The sequence below is a fragment of the Pyrgilauda ruficollis genome, unplaced genomic scaffold, assembly GCF_017590135.1.
Source record: "Pyrgilauda ruficollis isolate IOZ18807 unplaced genomic scaffold, ASM1759013v1 scaffold3, whole genome shotgun sequence".
Classification (NCBI taxonomy): Eukaryota; Metazoa; Chordata; class Aves; order Passeriformes; family Passeridae; genus Pyrgilauda; species Pyrgilauda ruficollis.
Genome location: NW_024524377.1, coordinates 20,276,998 through 20,294,286, shown reverse-complemented (window position 1 = coordinate 20,294,286; position 17,289 = coordinate 20,276,998). Strand labels below are relative to the sequence as shown.

At 40.3% G+C, this 17,289-nt stretch overlaps 1 protein-coding gene across 11 annotated transcripts in view; it reads right to left on the bottom strand.

The window, feature by feature from the left end:
• Window positions 1-632: 632 nt before the first annotated feature.
• HNRNPA3 (heterogeneous nuclear ribonucleoprotein A3) overlaps window positions 633-17,289 on the bottom strand; it is a 17,031-nt gene continuing 374 nt past the window's right edge. For 2 of the 11 annotated variants that reach the window (XM_041473455.1, XM_041473462.1), the window contains exons 2-13: window positions 13,794-13,905; window positions 13,273-13,296; window positions 9,399-9,521; window positions 9,162-9,308; window positions 8,869-9,079; window positions 8,546-8,635; window positions 8,378-8,485; window positions 8,155-8,235; window positions 7,321-7,467; window positions 6,361-6,486; window positions 6,206-6,277; window positions 3,721-6,119 (exon numbers count right to left, since the gene is read on the bottom strand). In XM_041473455.1, the coding sequence (XP_041329389.1) occupies window positions 6,225-6,277; window positions 6,361-6,486; window positions 7,321-7,467; window positions 8,155-8,235; window positions 8,378-8,485; window positions 8,546-8,635; window positions 8,869-9,079; window positions 9,162-9,308; window positions 9,399-9,521; window positions 13,273-13,296; window positions 13,794-13,859 (1,176 nt within the window). In that variant the 5' untranslated portion in view covers window positions 13,860-13,905 and the 3' untranslated portion in view covers window positions 3,721-6,119; window positions 6,206-6,224. Of the gene's footprint in view, window positions 3,169-3,720; window positions 6,120-6,205; window positions 6,278-6,360; window positions 6,487-7,320; window positions 7,468-8,154; window positions 8,236-8,377; window positions 8,486-8,545; window positions 8,636-8,868; window positions 9,080-9,161; window positions 9,309-9,398; window positions 9,522-13,272; window positions 13,297-13,793; window positions 13,906-17,289 lie in introns of those variants that run through there. The other 9 variants (XM_041473457.1, XM_041473458.1, XR_005955617.1 and 6 more) reach the window with 8 other exon arrangements.

Here is a 17,289-nt window from a genome sequence, read left to right as displayed (position 1 = left end):
GGGACTGCTGTATTTGTACCATCCATTTGTCTAAATCATAATACAAAGATACTTCTCCCATTACCAAAACAAAAGTGCAACAACAAAAAACCAGTAGTTAAAGCAGCAGCCTTGTTTGCATTTCATCAGGTGAAGAATCAGTCTAAAGTAACTTGGGTTGTGACAAACTGCATCCAGTTTAAACCAGTGTTCTTCACATCAGCACACTGCATGATGCTCTCGCATCGAACCCCCCAATATGACTGAGGAAAAAAAATCCACGTTACTCATTTATATATAAACACATCAGATTGCAAACTATAACCTTCCTTCCGTTACTGTTATTACTGAGGTACAGAGTACGCTCCCAAATCTGAGTGACTAGTGACACTGCCAAGTCAGAAGCCTCACACCGCTGACCTCATACACTGACAAGCTGCTATGTGGAGACCATTTGTTTCTTGATCAAAACAGCCCATTTTAAAACCATTATGAATAAAGCTGAAAAGCTAGCCTGAACCAAGGGTTTTTGGCTTGCAGTCCCAAGTTGGAAAGATGATCCTGTAAGAAAATGTGTTGCAATAATTCTAGACCACTTAAGTGTTCTTCACAGCACTAAAAAAAGGTGATGCCAACACATTTTAGATTGTAAGTCATTTGACAATATACACTTTATTCTGATACAAAATTCAAATATTTTAACAAATTTTAATCCATTATGGACTATACTGAAATTTTAAATTTCCACGCTATTGTAACTTGTTTAACCACAAGTTTCAAGATGTCAGCACATTAGCACCATTGCTCTTGAAGTCTTTGCGAGTTATACCATTTTATTCTGTTTCCAATCTTGCGATATTATCTTCTACATGAAGGCCATTTTTTCTTCTGTGGAGATACTTGGATTGCTTTAGTTCAGGAAAAGCTAATAGAGAGAGATGTCAACCTGTAGCACCCACAGCAGAAAAAGAATCATCCATCAGATATGTGAATTTCAGTGATACTCAAGATCTTACATGCTCCACACAATTTTAAGATACACACACTTGTCAGAGACCACAGACTGATTTATGAATATTCCACCTCAGTGTAGACAGTACATGAAAACCACGTTAATGTCTTAAACAAGAAACCAAAGACAGCACGTCAGTACATCACACAATCCATGCTTGAAAAGATTAGGAACCTTAAGTATTGAAAAGATATAAAAGTTTAGATGCTGTGTTTAATTTTGGTTTTCAGTAATAGCAGTTACCTCCATCAATCTGGGCTGCTTTTGGGGAAACTCCCTCTCTACCTGGAAGTATCATTTTTGTTATCAAGTACATTTCTGTACAACTGTAGCTTAGGGACCAATGCTTTGTTAGTTTTGCATCTTTATATCCCCATCTCCATTTAAAGTTGCTATTTTCAACAGAAGCCAGTAAACAAAAACATAGCCATGAAATAAAGTTCTTAACTCTTAAAAGTGCCTCTTGGACAGAGATAAAATTGACCTAGCACTCCCTTAATAAAGTGTTTATTTTGGTCAAAGTTATTTCTGAACAGATTTAGCTATAAATAACTGAATTTAAGCACATTAATCTTAACGAGTGTTATAAATCAAACTGTGAAAATAATTCTAACAGTGATTATTTATTTCTGTATGTGGTGCAAAAAGACCCACCCAGAGCACACAAGAAGTCTGCAGCAACGTGGAATCCTCTCATGTTAAGGAAAGGTAAAAGCTTTACTCTATGCACAGGTGTAGTACCAAGACAAACTACAAAGTTTTTGTAAAAAACTTAACTTTGTTAAAACATTTTCACAATTCTACTGTTAAAAAAAGACCACTGCAGGTGCAAGAGCATTTGCCTGTACCTGAGGGGGCAATGCTGTTCCCCATTACCTGCTGCTGCACAGATGCCTGCAGGAGCTCTGCCAAGTAGAGCACACTTCAGGCTTAAAAAGGCAAGCTCATCACCTCAGCAACAAGCTGGCACATGACACTAAGGCAACGTGACTGTACTGCAGTTTCATTTTTAGGCTCAACCTTGGCTAAGCACCAACTCGTCTCAATGTTTTTTAAAAAGTACATGCAGTTACCATGAGATTTGCAATTCAGTAGCTTCTGATTTTATGAAGGTCTCTGTATGTTACTTCCAAATTAGTTAACTGTGTGTTACGAAGTTAGGAATTACTTTCTGGGAGTCTACAGGCAGCAGGTAGAAAGTCTAAGTACTTGAAACAGTTTGTGAATGTGCCTCTGATAAGGTAGGTTCCATTTGACTACTTTCAGAGCAACGAAGTATAACCAACACTAAAATAGAAATTGACTTTGTAAGAATGCACAGGCTCAGAAATGTATTGGGAAGTTTAAACAGATGCTGAAGTACTTCATAAAAGGACCTGTAACAATCAAAGATGCAGAAAAGGAAGTAATACATGTTCCAAGACTTAATATGTGTTCCAGTCTGTGTAAAATCAAGATTGCATGATAAGTTTTTATTACCATTCCATTTGCCTGTACAAATGCCATTGTGATTTCAGCTGGGTATCATGACAGTATTACCCTCAATTACCCTGCCTGAAAGCACCCAGAATCTGAAAGGGAGCTCCTTGATTTGTACAGGTAAATACAACACCCCCTGGTGAGCCAAGATCTACTACCTAGGAGGGAAATCCCAAATTGCACCAATACCAAGCTCCCTCCCAGTAGAGGTGCAAGCAGCAGCAGCAGCAGCAAGTCACAGCTGCTGAGAACTGTAAGAACCACTTCAGTGTCACTGCCTTCCTGGGCTTCTCTGCAGCACCTCTTTCCATGACAAGGCACAGAACCATTTCCCCCCACCCCAGCACACCCCCCAGTAACCAAAACACATTGTTTCAAAACATCAACTTGTCTTGTTGACCTCAGACACGAAGCAATTTTGCATCTGCCAGGAACAGAAGATTCTTGAATAGGAAAATGTGCCAGCAAGCAGCGCACATCCAGAACAGGAAACACTGAATGACAAATGCTGGAATATTTGCTGCTTAGTACTTGTGGCTTCCCTTGATTTTAAGAAACTGTCATAGGAAAGCCTAGAAGGAAATAGGGGTTAAACACATTTTACTATACACTACAAATCTTACCCAGTCAGAAACCTTCATTTGAAGAGGATGTGCAAGACATGCCCCATTTTGTCAAGCAGCAGCTTCTCATTCAACCTGAAAATTAAAGAAATTACTCTTACCTTGTTTAAAAACCTCCCACCACTCTTTATAATTCATGAAAAATTTTAAAGGCAAACCTTACCTATGCTCATTGCCCTTCCTTTCAGGTCTAAATGCTAGACCTATTGATTTTGAGTCAACTCAAGTAGCTATCACTCAAGGAGGTTCCAAAAGGTGAAGAACTCTTGCTAGACTTTCTTCGATATTTCAGCTGTGATAAGCAGATTTAACTAGCCTTGGGAAAGCTGCTCACTATCAGCACAGTATCTTATTCCTTCACTTTTCTGGAAGTTGAAGCTGTTGCTCCTGCTGCCTTGTCATTCTTTAATTAGGCTGACTTCTCCATACTCAATAGGCTGCTGAAGTCCTGTCTTACGAGTCTCCTTAGCAATGTATGGATCAAAGAAGTACATCCTAGGTTCTGTAAAGCTGGCGGATCACTGTCCTCATGGCTTACACTTTTCCACGTCACAAACAACAGCTACGCTACCCCACCCACCTACAAAGCGGTCACTTACATCCATCTCTTAAAAGGTTGCATACAGATCTTGTTCATAAAGTTTATTATGACACTATTTTTCAAAGTTAACATTGTAGTCACAGTACAGCTACAAGAGGCCCTGTTAAAAAGAACACTGTCAATACATTCTAAAAAAATTTAGAAATACCAGATCAATTGTCAGAAGGGACATCAACCCCATCCTCGTTGTCCCTGCAATCAGATGCAGGCCCCAGGTGCAAGTCTACACATCTTCTAGCATAGTAAAGTACAAAGCAAGTCAGAAGTCGGGTGTCTCACTCCCTAGTGAGTTGTGGTTTAGTTTCCCATGTTTTCAAACTCCAAATGGGTTGTTTAAAAAATGCCTTTATTGAAGTACAGCCTCCCCCCCACCCCAAGCCCAAATGAACACGTACAACAACAGAAGCGTTCACTAAACCAATTCTTGCTTTAACTTTTGAGATCTTTCAGAACTCCACAGACAAGAATAAGCAGACTTTGAAATCCATTTTGGAGGCTACCATTTTGACACTGGTTCCTTGTTTTAGCGTACTGCAGTCTAAATACACTCCAATAACAGCGTTTAAATAACATATGTTTAATTTTTTTCAAACAACACACTTATTTTTCTACCACTTCTTAAAAATTATAATTCATTAATATGACTGATTATGCCTTAAGCCATTTCATACATCTTTGCAGATTCATTCCTACACTGGAATTGCATTTACCTTATACTGCACATTGACCCAGAAGTGAAACAGGTGTGAGTAATTCCAATACATATTGCCAAGTGTCTGAGTATTTCTTTTATTGACTGGGTCCCTACTCTTCTGAGTCTGAATTGACAGCAAGCACTGGCCTGGCAATAGTCAAGAGAATTCACATCAGATGAGGACAGCACAGACTGCAGTGCCTTAATTTGGAGGTCAGAAGTGAGAATGTCAAGTACAATTTCTAGCCACATGTACTGGTCAGATTTTCTACTCCACTGCACCAAATCCAGTTGTAGCACACTATCATTCTACCTGTGAGAACTCGGGACTGTACCCCTCTGCGTTGTGGGAATACTTCTGGTGGGCAGAACACAACTAGATCGTGTTTTATCTTTGAGCTCTCAGCCGAGCACAGGGAAACAGCTCAAGGACTCTGCCATTTAAAGAGCCCATGAGGAATGGGCTTCTGGAGAACATTACCTGGGACTGTCAGTGATTACACCTGTGCTACCCTTGGCTCCCAGTCAGATGTGTCCAGAAAATTGCCTAGGGTGCATGCAAGAAAGTATATACCCATTAAATTGAGGAACATACCTATTACTCTCACTATGACACCTCATTTAATTGAAACAGTGCAGTCTGGTGCAAGGGAGAAGGAAATGGGGAGAAAGGGGATGAAAATTCCAAGCCACCCTCCCCAAAGTATAGTTTTATTGAAACAGAATCATTGTATATCCCAAGGAAACAGGCACTTGATTCCCCCCACCTTAACTTCTCGGGAATTACAATAAATATAAAGGTAAAAAGCAAATTTCTTTTTCTCTCCACCCAAGACTTAAACAACTTCAGTTATCCCTTATGCATCTCAAATGAGACGGGAGACAGCTTTCATGTGTCTAAAGTTGGTCTTGTTAAAATATTTATCATGCCTTATTTTCTTGAAGCGCTAGTACTAATACAGAACTACAAATTAAAAAAATATGCACAAACCAAAAAGTAATTTGAAGTTTTCATTAAGATAAAGCTTAGTTCTATGATTCACAAACACTAATTTGAGTAACTCAAATCCTAGTTATACATCTAAACAAACTATAATGCAACATACAGATGTTTTCCCTCTGTATGCCTATGTAACTCATGTCAATGACAGTTACGTATATACACTGAGACTAGACCCCTTAAGACTGCAAATCAATAGGTGTTTCTATTGTTAACTTTAAATTAATACAAAATAGTAATTGAGAAATGCAATTTATCTTCTCTATTAACTAACAAGGAAACACCCTAAACTACATTTCAGTTCTGTTATAGAGTTCTCTGTACTAAATGTGGAAAAACTGAACTACACAAATATTGAAAAGTTAAAAATTCATTGATTTGTTTATTCCTGGTACCACTACCACAATTTACAGGGCAATATACCTGATGTAATGGGAAAATAAAAAGAAAAAAGAAAGACAAAGCTACAACAGAGAAAGACCTCAGGAATGTACATCTAATCGACACTACATTGCATGAATCAATAGCTGCACTTTTTGCAAACTGTGGCTATGACAGTCCTGATCAAGAAGGGTTTCCTGTTTAAGCTGCAGTAACTTTTCTGACTATGGATCATCGTTCCTTCTGTGGCAGATTTTACAGTTCCTCTAATTCATTTGGGACGACTGTCTCAAAGTAACCTGCAGCTTTCCTGACAACTCCTCGCTCTCTCTCCTGCTAAGAACTGTAGCCTGTTGAATACAGGATAAGAAAATTATTACTCTCAGTGAACAGTTGCACATTATTAATCATCATTATAAATATGCATTACACCTACCCTTTTTCTGGTAGCATTTTTAGAATCTTCTACCACCATAGCCCCCACTTCCACTTCCAGATCCATAACCACCTAAAAAACAGTGTATATACTGAAGTACATGAACAACAACGGATTTTATCTCAAAAATATCATCTGTACAAAATCATACTTACCACCATAGGGACTGCCTGAACTTCTGCCACCAAAGCTGCCACCACCTTTCATGGGACCATAGTTAGACTGCTGTTGTCCACTGTAATTGCCAAAATCATTGTAGTTTCCACTTCCACCATAATTACCTAAAACAAGTAATTTATAAAACCATTGTTTGTTTAACATTTAGGACACAAAACACGCCAAATTCCAATATCCAACGTAACAATAAACTGTAATAGTTGAGAACAATTTAAAATTAAATTCATGTATTTTGATGCTACCTCTATGCAAATGCACAAGTAACAGAAGACCCTTGGTATTTTTACAATTAGAAACTGGTATTTTATTGAAGGTGAAACACACCACATTATAAGCACATTTGAGTAGGCAATTTGATGTTAACCCAATAGGCCAAATTAAGGCCCCCAAAATCGGAAAACCATGAGTTTCACCAATATTCTTCTACTGCACAACTCTGCATGGATGACCCTAACGTAAGTTACAATTTATTTGCACCAAAAAAAGTGACAGAACTGTAATGGACATGCTGCATACATAGATAAGAAACTATAGTAAGATATACAGTAGTTTTTGCAGCTTAACTCCTCAAATTTGGGGCTAACAATAAAAAGCTTAAAAAAAATTTGTGTTTGTAGTTCTCACAAAGGAGGATGTGATCTACGTGTTGTGAACTGGTATCCAAGAACAACATACTTGAAATGCTCAAAACCACTGAAATTCCTGTACTCTGCCTTCACACACACATTTACAGCCAAAGCTTTTTGAAAAATACGTCCCTGGCAAAACAAAGTTTGAATTTATCAAAGCTGATTCCCATGAAAAAGAACTTCCCTTACCCAACATGGCCTTCTATGTCAAAACCTAGACATACAACTCCTTTTATGAATTACCGTATTTCAGGCATTGTGAAATGAAACCCAAGAACCATGGATGTCGAATTAAAGCTGGAATCTTACCACCACCAAAATTTCCTCCTTCATTGTAGCCATCATATCCTCCTCCACCACCTCCATATCCACCACCTGGGTTTCCATATCCTGGTCCTCCACCACCACCATATCCTCCTCTGCTGCCATAGCCAGGACCACCTCCATAGTTGCCACCTTTGAATCAAAGAAAAGTCAAACTTAACACACCAAAGCTAAATACTAGTAAGGAAAAATCCATTTAACAAAAAAACCCAAACCAACACACTTGCACTATAAAAATGTCCCACAGCACTTTTCCTTTTTTATATTCATTGTGGTTGCATGATTTATCTGAACTATTTGATTGAGAAAAAAACCCATGCTGATAAAATCAGGACCTAAGTAATTAATTACATGGTATTTCCCTCATCCCTTTTTACATTCTGGTAATTAAATTTTTTAGCCCTTTGGTAATTGCTGTATTTCTGTTCAGATGCATTTTGGATACTGCATCACGAAAAGGATACCATTGAACCACAAAGTCTTAAGAGTTTACTGAAAATCATTGTTCACTGCTTTATTCAGTTTTAGTCATCTCAACTGACATAAGAATCTTCACTTAGCTCTCAGTAACAAGCAGCTCCCTCACGCCCTTACGATATTTTTTTTAAAGCGTAAATACAGACAAGTATTTTTTCCACCCATCATTGTGTGAAGAGAACAAAGAAAAAGCTAACTCTTCACAGTTCTACAATATACACATTTCATTTTCATTATTGCTATGATCACATTATCACCAAAATAGTCTTTGCTTCTAAGGTGAAGGCAAGACTTACAGCTGGTTCTAACAATGGGGGAAAAGGAAGTGAACAATACACTTACCATCACCAAATCCATTGTATCCGTCACCACCCCCAAAGCTTCCTCTGCTCCCACCACCGCCACCACCACCCCCATAGCCTCCTAGAACACAAAACAAATGAGAATGTTTTCCTGAACAAACATGTTAAGTGTTTAAGCCAATTGACACAGGAAATAATAAAAAAAAACCAAATCCAAAACCAAAATGTAAATCACATTGTATAATAATATTCCAGGCATTTACCTCTCCCACCAAAGTTTCCTCCTCGGCCAAAATTCCCTCCACCGCCTCCAAAGTTTCCACGGCCCATGAAGTTGCCTGAGCCACCCCCACGACCTACAAAATATTTCACTTGAATTACATTAATTGAAAACCTGTTACACAAAATAGCTATGCACAACTACAACTCACCTCTCTGAGAGCTAGCAGTCTGCATCTCTTGTTTTGAGAGCGCTTTTTTCACTTCACAGTTGTGTCCATTTATAGTATGGTATTTCTGAACTACAGAAAATAGTGAAAAAGGGAAGTCAGAAATCACATCACTGCAATATGCTGTAAAACTCTCACAGAAAGTTACTATAAGGCATATGCACACGCTGAAAAGTAACACGAAATGAACCCCATCCTTTACAATAGCAAAGTAGCTGATTATGCAATCATCTCATTCCACACACTGCTTTTCTGAAACCTTAACATTTTATCCCGAGTCATTTCTCACTGAAGAGCTTACATACCAACAATTTTATCAACTGTATCATGATCATCAAAAGTAACAAAAGCGAAGCCTCTCTTCTTTCCACTCTGCCTGTCTTCCATGACCTCTATGGTTTCAATTTTCCCATATTTTTCGAAGTACTCCCTTAAATTATATTCTTCTGTATCTTCTTTAATTCCACCAACAAATATTTTCTTCACTGTGAGGTGTGCCCCAGGCTTTACAGAATCCTGCAATTGCCAAAAATTACATTCAGTGCTTAAAGTAGTAGGTAAAGATCAGAATATGTGGTTAACTGGAACACTAACTCACCTCCCTGGAAACTGCTCTCTTTGGTTCAACCACGCGTCCATCAACCTTATGTGGTCGAGCGCTCATGGCAGCATCCACCTCCTCGACACAGGAGTAAGTCACAAAGCCAAAGCCTCTGGAACGTTTTGTTTGTGGGTCTCTCATCACCTGCAAACACACAAGCAGGCGCTCTGTATTTCTGTGCTACTTTAAGTATCTAACCCTTTCAAAAGCACAAACTAGTAACAGAGACTTTACCACACAATCCGTGAGTGTGCCCCATTTCTCAAAATGCTCTCTCAAGCTATCATCTGTTGTTTCAAAGCTCAGACCTCCAATGAACAGCTTTCTCAACTGCTCTGGCTCCTTTGGCTCATGGCCCTACAAAATGAAAAAAGTAAGAAACATATTTTGAATACTAATTACCGAATTAAAATTTCAGTGAATTACTAGAAATTATCTGTGCACATTATAACTACAAATAGGTAAAATACATTTACATAAAAAGAATGACTTCTAATGGGTTTAGACAGCAAAATAGTAAACACTTAATGAGGTGTGATTTTAATTAAAACACTAACAACTTAAAGACTGCTAAAATGCAAACAGTAAAGGGATTTCAATATACGAGGTAACTTAGTTGCTCCCCACCACCCAAAAGTGCATTCATTCTGTGCCTATCTCTGAGTCACAGTACGCACTGTAGGGACTGGGGATGAAGCGCTGCTAGATAAAGGGAAGTTCTAATACTTTATGAAGCATAAATATGCAGAACTACAAAAAATTTAAAGATGCAGTATACAAGGAAAAAAGGTTTCTGCTCAGGCTGAGTGTCTACTCTTTGGGGATGTCCATTTTGAAAGGTTACCTTTATTCATTTTTATGAAACATATCAATACTAAATTCCTTCAAATATAAGTTGTGTACTTCGATAATTCTACTACTGGAATACATGCAAGCAAGATAGTGTAAATATATATGTGGATTTTAGTCTTATGGGAAATACCTCTCAAATGTGAGACAACATGGACCTATGTCTTATAGACAAAAAAATGCCATAACAACTTATCAATGACCAGTAGTGGGTACCACTACTGGAGTAAGATTGGTAACTTAACATCACAGAACAAGCAAGTTTAACAGCTCTTGGTAACACTGCCTATGTATGACCAGCCACATTTTAAAAGGTGCAATTTTGCAGATTCCAGTTTTCTGTCAAATGACTGAAATGGGCTTAAGAGTACCACTATGCTTCCGCTCTGTTTCAGTGCTGCACTTTTGTACTAGACACGGAATTTCCCCGTACATGTGATGAGGAGTTCACAAAAAATTGTTTCACAACGGCCACCGTCAGAGAAGTCTTACCGGACTTCTCTGTTTAAAAGCAACCAGATTAGAATCTCATTTAGCAAGTGGGTACTTCTGTGGATGTAAAACACTCCACAAGGTGCTGGCCAGCTATGCTGTGTATGACTTCAGTTCTGCAGCACCGATGTTCAACAGGCTTCACTGTTTCTGCTCCAGTCCATTAAACCAGACTAGATGCAGCATTATCCTGATATGAACTACATAAAAACAGCCACAGAATTCCACCTGCAAACATTCTGCTTCAAATCTGGAGTGCTATAACCTCTGCCACACTGCTAGGGCTGGCCAGGAAGGTTTAAGTCCCTTTGAATGAGAGTTTTAATATTATATAGTGCTTTAGCAAACCATTGGCTTATAATACTTAGGTTGTACTACAGCAAACAGTAACTAAGATTATGAAAAGTTGTCTGGGAATTAAATCCCTGCCTTTACATCTGCTAAATTTTGTTAGAAAGAACCCCAGCATTTTTGATAACAGCCTACTATTTAAGGCTTTGTTACCTCAGGACGATCATATAAATCAGTAACAGTCAATGGTCCCATGACTACAAAGTAAAGCTTCTAGTGTCTTCCAAGTAGTCCAGACTACAAAAGCGTTAAAAAAACAACTCCCTTTTCACTACATTGAAACTTTAAAATTTATAGAATTACACACCTACTGCATATAGAAACTGCTTTAGGTCAAGTGTTATCTGCTGCTAATTCTAATTTTTAAAATCTACTGACAAGTTTTAGTTGGGTTATGTTAAATCTGGGAACACTAAGTGTTTTCAAACTCTTCTACATGTATTGAAAGACATTTATTATGAGAAGCTGTGAAGATTAGACTCCTTCAAAATCACACACGTACGTAAGGAAAAACTGTACAGACTATTTACAGTTCTCTGATATTATTCAAGGCTATGAGAGTTTCCAGCTAACAACTCAAAGTGCTTTTACTTCAAAAGAATAACCACAGAATTTTTCAGGTAAGGAAGAGTGAAGTTCTTTCCTGCTTATTGTTATTATATGCATGAAAACTGCTGTTCTCTCAGGAAAAACACCTGCTGATACAGCTTCTCTGTTCTACTGGATAAGAATTATCCTTAAGAGACATACATGTTATAGGAATTATATGCAAAAAATGAAAGGCAGTATTTTCTTGAGAGAGTTAGGTAATCAGTTTTTTAGGCAGTTTCTTCTCACTGGGGTTTTCAGAGTGCTGTCCTCTAGCACACAAGACTGTTTCTCAGTTGTTCTGCTGCAAGTTATTTCTATCAGCAGTCTTTCCTGCACAGAAAATCCTGCAGAACACATCTCTCCCTCAGAGTAACTTGCACCCTGCTCTATGAGAACCAGGCTGCCTCCTGCTCAGCTGACATGGCAGGAGCGCACGCCATTTTGCAGCACTCCTCTGGCAGGAGTGTGGAGAGCAGCTACAAGACCGTCCAGCCTGCCTTTAGTCGGCAACACACAGTTTCTCCCCCTAAGCTGTCAGAGTGGCTTCCAGACACATTACACGGCTCTGCGGAGGCGGAAAACTTTCCTTCTGCCCTGACTTTGGCCTTCCCCCTCTGAAGCCCAAGGGCTGCGCGGGCCCGGCCGCCTCCATTTTGTGCTCAGCCGCGGCGGCCGCGCCGCCAATATGGAGCCGAGGGCGGGGCGCGCGGCCGGCGCCGCAGTGGCGCCATGGGCGGGGCCCGGCCCGCAGGAGCCCAGGGCGAGGCCCCTGCGCGGGAGCCGCGGGCCCCTCTGCTCGCCCCCGCCGCCAGCAGAACCGCACCGCGGCCTCCCAGGCCCTACCGAAACCCCCAACACTCGGCGCAGTGTAACTGTACCTCTCGCCTAAGGCGCGGGGGGGAGAGGGCAGCTAGAACCCCCCTGGGATTCCTGCAAAAATCCTCCTCTTTGCAGAAATCCTGTCACCTTTTGAGACAATGCTGCTGCAGATACGTACTGCTTCTATCCTGAGGTTGCCACCAAGTGAAATTTCCTTAGGCAGGGGCTTTGAATGATCAGCCTTTTGGAGTTGCAGTATTTCTCTCTAAAGGCAGTTTTCGGGTGGAGCTCTCCCATGCATTCTACCTCTGAGCAGCAGCAAGTGGCCACAAAATGCCTGTCACCAAAGCTACACTCAGCTGTGGCTGAACCTCAGACCACCCTGTCCCCAGGCAGTACAATCCTAGACTCTCTTCTGAAACAGGAAAGCTTACAGGCCACTGGGGCCTCAGCAATGATCCCTGAGAAATTTATTCTCTAGAAACTCAACAGTTTTTAAGATCATTGCAGGGCCAGCTACTTTTGTGAACAAGAGCTTATTTAGTATGCAGCGGATCGACCCCGTTACACTCAATTCAAAGTCCAAATGAGTGAGAGAGTTTCAACATTCCTTCCGAAAGGACTTTACACATTGTACTTCAATACAACATAACCATACGCTACCAGACGCATGCAACTGGGACAAGGTTTGTTCATAATTCAAATGTATAGGCCCTCCCACATTGCAGTAGTGTATCATTCCAGAAAAAAGTTGGTTTGAACTAGCTAAAATATTCAGGCAACCTGAAAAAGTAATGTTAGAAAGCAAACAAATTCAAATAAACGACGATAAAATGCCTCCATTATAAGCTATATAAGCATGTTTAATACCCTTTTTGCTGACCTTAAAATTATTTTCTGAAGGGTATTAAGAACTTCCCCCCCTCCCACTTCCACACCCTGCCCCAAAAGTAACTAGCTCCCATCCTCCCAAAAACAGCCCCAACATCTTCTCTATACTACGCACCTTATTCAGTCTACGGTATTTCTGCTAGAAGCAAAAGAAAACAGTTATTTTTACTTAGACAGCTCGCTTTCATTTGCAGTGACTATCAGGCAACCATTTTTACTTAAAAAAAAAAAAAAAAAGAAAAAAAAAGAAAAAAAAAAAAAGAAAATAGGAACCTGTCTTCATTCCCACTAAAAACAGGACTTTTGAAGGTAGAAGTAATCAAGTTCCTGCTGATACTCTGAAGATACATGAATTTAATATTTCCACCTTGCCTTAATCAGAAACATATATTTAATCAATTCTGTTACAACAGAAAGCTAGACAAGCAAAATTTCCCCATTATGCTTAACACCCCACCCCTTAAAACTGTAAGTAATAAACTGCAATTTAAAGTTACTCTACTAATACGGGGATGAAGAAGGTAGAAAAAAAAAAAGATATTAATATATCAGACAGAAATGGTTAACTTGGGGTTTTTTTTTCATCTTTTCCCCTTAAAACTACTTTATTTTTAATAAAAAAACCCATCCTCTCACCTGTGAGGATCGTCTTCCTTTCCTCTTGTAGTCTTCCACCTCTCTCTCTTCCTTAATAGCAGCCATTTTGGAAGGGTACTCTAACTCGGCCTTTCTTTTAGATCTAGGAAACCTAGAAAACAGGTTGGATAAGTCAGTATTTACCCCAGCTCCTGTGACACAGGGCCTTCTCTGGCTGCAATGCACAGGTGTAACTTTGCAGGAAAAAACAGGTTAAAGTAGGAAAAAAATCTCAGAAGCATTTAAAAGGGTATGTTAAAAAGCCTCAGGCTACTCAGCTAGCAACTGAAAGAGATACAGAAGAAGCATCTACTACCCCAGTCAAGCTCACTATACAAACTAACGTTAAAATGTGTAGGAAACGTTTATCTATAACTTTGCAAAACTATTTTGAGTACAACTGATACACAGCACTTCAACACCCAACCTCACTATGTGAATTCTGCTTCTCTGGATTTTTAACCCCCAAAACATGTAACATTTTGCAAACACTGCTTATTAGAACTTTCTGATGACTACCTCTTGTAGTCAGCTATTCAGCGGTGTGCAACACTAGAGGATGTCTTATATAGTTCCTGCATTAAAAAAATACTTTTCACTAGGAGTAATGCAAGAAGCCCTTACTGATTTTAACTTGCACCATCAAGAACTGCTGATCCTCAGGAGTCTATAGCACTAGGCATCTGCATTACTTTTGCTTCCCTATTACGTATTTGGTTACTGCCCTGTACTATGTAATGTATGTCCCATTACAAATAGGAAATCTTTTAAAAGATAACTCAGTGAATGAACCTGTAACTACACATTCAAGCAAAAAACTCATGTTCTCTTCGGCCTTTTTTCTAGTATCATTCACTTAGTGCTAGTATTAATGTATTAGTTTATCTCTGGCCAATATTCATTACTACTTTGGATGTTTCTTGAAGCTTTATTACAGTAGCCAAAATGCAATACTGTTAACTACATAACATACTTCAGTAACACTACACTTGTGCTGCATTTAAAAGCAGAGATATTTACAAGATTAGGTGTACTTCTGTGATGGGTTTGTTTGTTTGGGTTGTGGGTTTTTTTGAAGTTTTCTTCCTGCAAATTTTGTTCCTGCATATGGAAAGGCAGGCAGGTCTCTACTAATGACCATTTTATGCTGTTATTCTGAGTGGAAATTCTTAAGCATAACTTCATGTTAAAATTCAGCTTCAAATTAAACTCAACTGTGAAATCGTGAGTATCGCGATTTAATGCAGAAACAATTTTCAAGGTTTTATTAAGTAACATCTGAGTGTTTGTATTATCTTCAGTTCCTCACCACACAACGTTAAACCTGGTCTTGAAATACTTTTAATGAACATCAGTTTGACCTAAGAGGTATAAGGATATTAAGTACTTCAACGGACCTCTTAGTTTTTTTAAGTCATGTAGGGGAGGTATGAAACAACATTAACACTTCAACGGCTTTCTACAAACTAACTGTATGGCAAAATAAAGCTTTAGGAATTGTTAGAGAGTAAAGGAATAAGCTTATGCCAATACCGTTTCAAAGTAGTAGAAAGTATTAATCCCTTTCTGAAGCTGCTTTTCCCAGCAAGGCTCCACACTGGCCAACATAAAGCTCCTGGGCATGGTCTCTGCCCCAATGGCCTCTGAAGGCCTTAAGGGTTAAAAAGGAGTTGTCTTCTCGCTAATGCACACCATCGTGTGCAACACAGACCTGCTCAGTCCTATTCCTATTTTGCCTTACTGAACGTTGTTAAGGCTGACAGCACTAAATTTTTAAACTCTTATCATCAACAAAATACTCAGAATACCTTCACTATTAAACGCTAGTTAAACCAGCATTGAGCAATCATACACTGCAACTTAACTAGAGAATTTAAAGCAGTCTCCAAGGAAAGCTTTAAATTATAATGATAAAGAAGCCACTAGGACATGTCTCATTACTCACAACGCTGCTCTATCTCTTACAGGAGAAAAGAAGCTAACAGAGACAAACCAGACATTATGATGATGGAAGTTCACCCATCCAATCAGAGAATACTACGGAAATGCACTGGTCTCTTCTATAAGCAATTGAAGTTGGACTTAAAGTGCATACAAAAGGGTGTTTTACCAAGCCTAAAAGTTAAAGCAGGAAAAAACTCATTCCCAGTTTTAAGTGCGTTGGTAGTGCATTCCCAACATCAATAGGAACATGTCCCTGAGGAAAAACGCAAGGCATTGGCTTAATACCTGATGTGATAGATTCCCAAGCTTCACTGAAGCACTTTCCAATCCTTTGAACACATCACCCCTCTCAGTTATTAAACCCGAAGCAGCTAAAACAATTGCTTGTATGAAAAAGTTCGTTTTAGCTGCTTTGGTTAAGGGATCCAGTTTCTTCTGTTTTTAACGTAGGAACAGAAATTAGTGTGAGGTGTTGTTTCTCAAATCTTAATTTTTAAGGTTTCAGCGTTCAGTGAAAGGAGCAAAGATAAAAAATACCACGCACACCAAAAACAAGAAACAAAAAACCCCAACCAAACAAAAAAATCCACTATTTTTGTTTGCATACTCTGAAACACTTGAGCAAAGGACCTTAGGTTTTGAGGAAAGAACAGCAAGGGCAGAATACGATGACTATTTCCCTCCAGGAAGGGCAAGGATGATTTCTCTAGGTTTGCGCAGACTACTTCATGCTGCTCACCAGGATCATGGCAGAATGCCACCGAACGTCCTGGGTCTTCTGCATGTGTAATTGTGGGAGTGGAGAAAAGGAACAGAATTCTATAGTTTTCCTTCCCCCACCTCCCCGGGCAGCAAAGGCTCCCGGCACGTTTTAACTCCCTCTGGGCAGTAGTAACAGATACTAGGGAGGTGCTACGTGTTGCGGCATTCCTGTGAGATGCAGCGTACTGCAGTAAACGATTTTAATGCTTCTAAAACCTGTTTCGAGAAAACTGAGTGTGTAGAAAGTGTGTTAAAGATAATCCCTGCCGCACTACTCCGGGTAGCTTACGCTGGAGGGGTTTGGGCCGGGGAGGGAAGGGGGAAAAGGAACACAGGGAGGGCAGAACAATGACGCAGGCACGTGTAGGGCTCGCCTTGCCCTACTGCTGCCCGAACTCGCACCCATGTGTTTCGGTGTCCCCAGGATTGCTGTGAAGGCTCTGCCGCCCACAGCCCTGCCCCGGGCCGAGGGCCGGGCCCCCCTCACCCACGCGCCGGAGCGCTGCGAAATGGCGGCCGCAGCCCGCGGGGCCGCGCGGCGGAAGCGCCGCCTCTCCCGCTCCCTTTCTCTTCCTGCCCGCGCCGCCATTGCGGAGAAACGCGGCGTGTCGCAGGCGAAAGCGGGTCTGGAGCGCGGCAGGAACGCCACAACGAGGCGGCGGCCGCGGGAACTGCAAGGGGCTCCATAACATGTTGCCGCCAACCACCCCCTTCCCGCCGCGCTTTCCCGCCCGCAGGCTCGGGCGGAATTCAAGCCGCTCCAGCTCCGCGCGGCAGGAGCCGCCTCGCT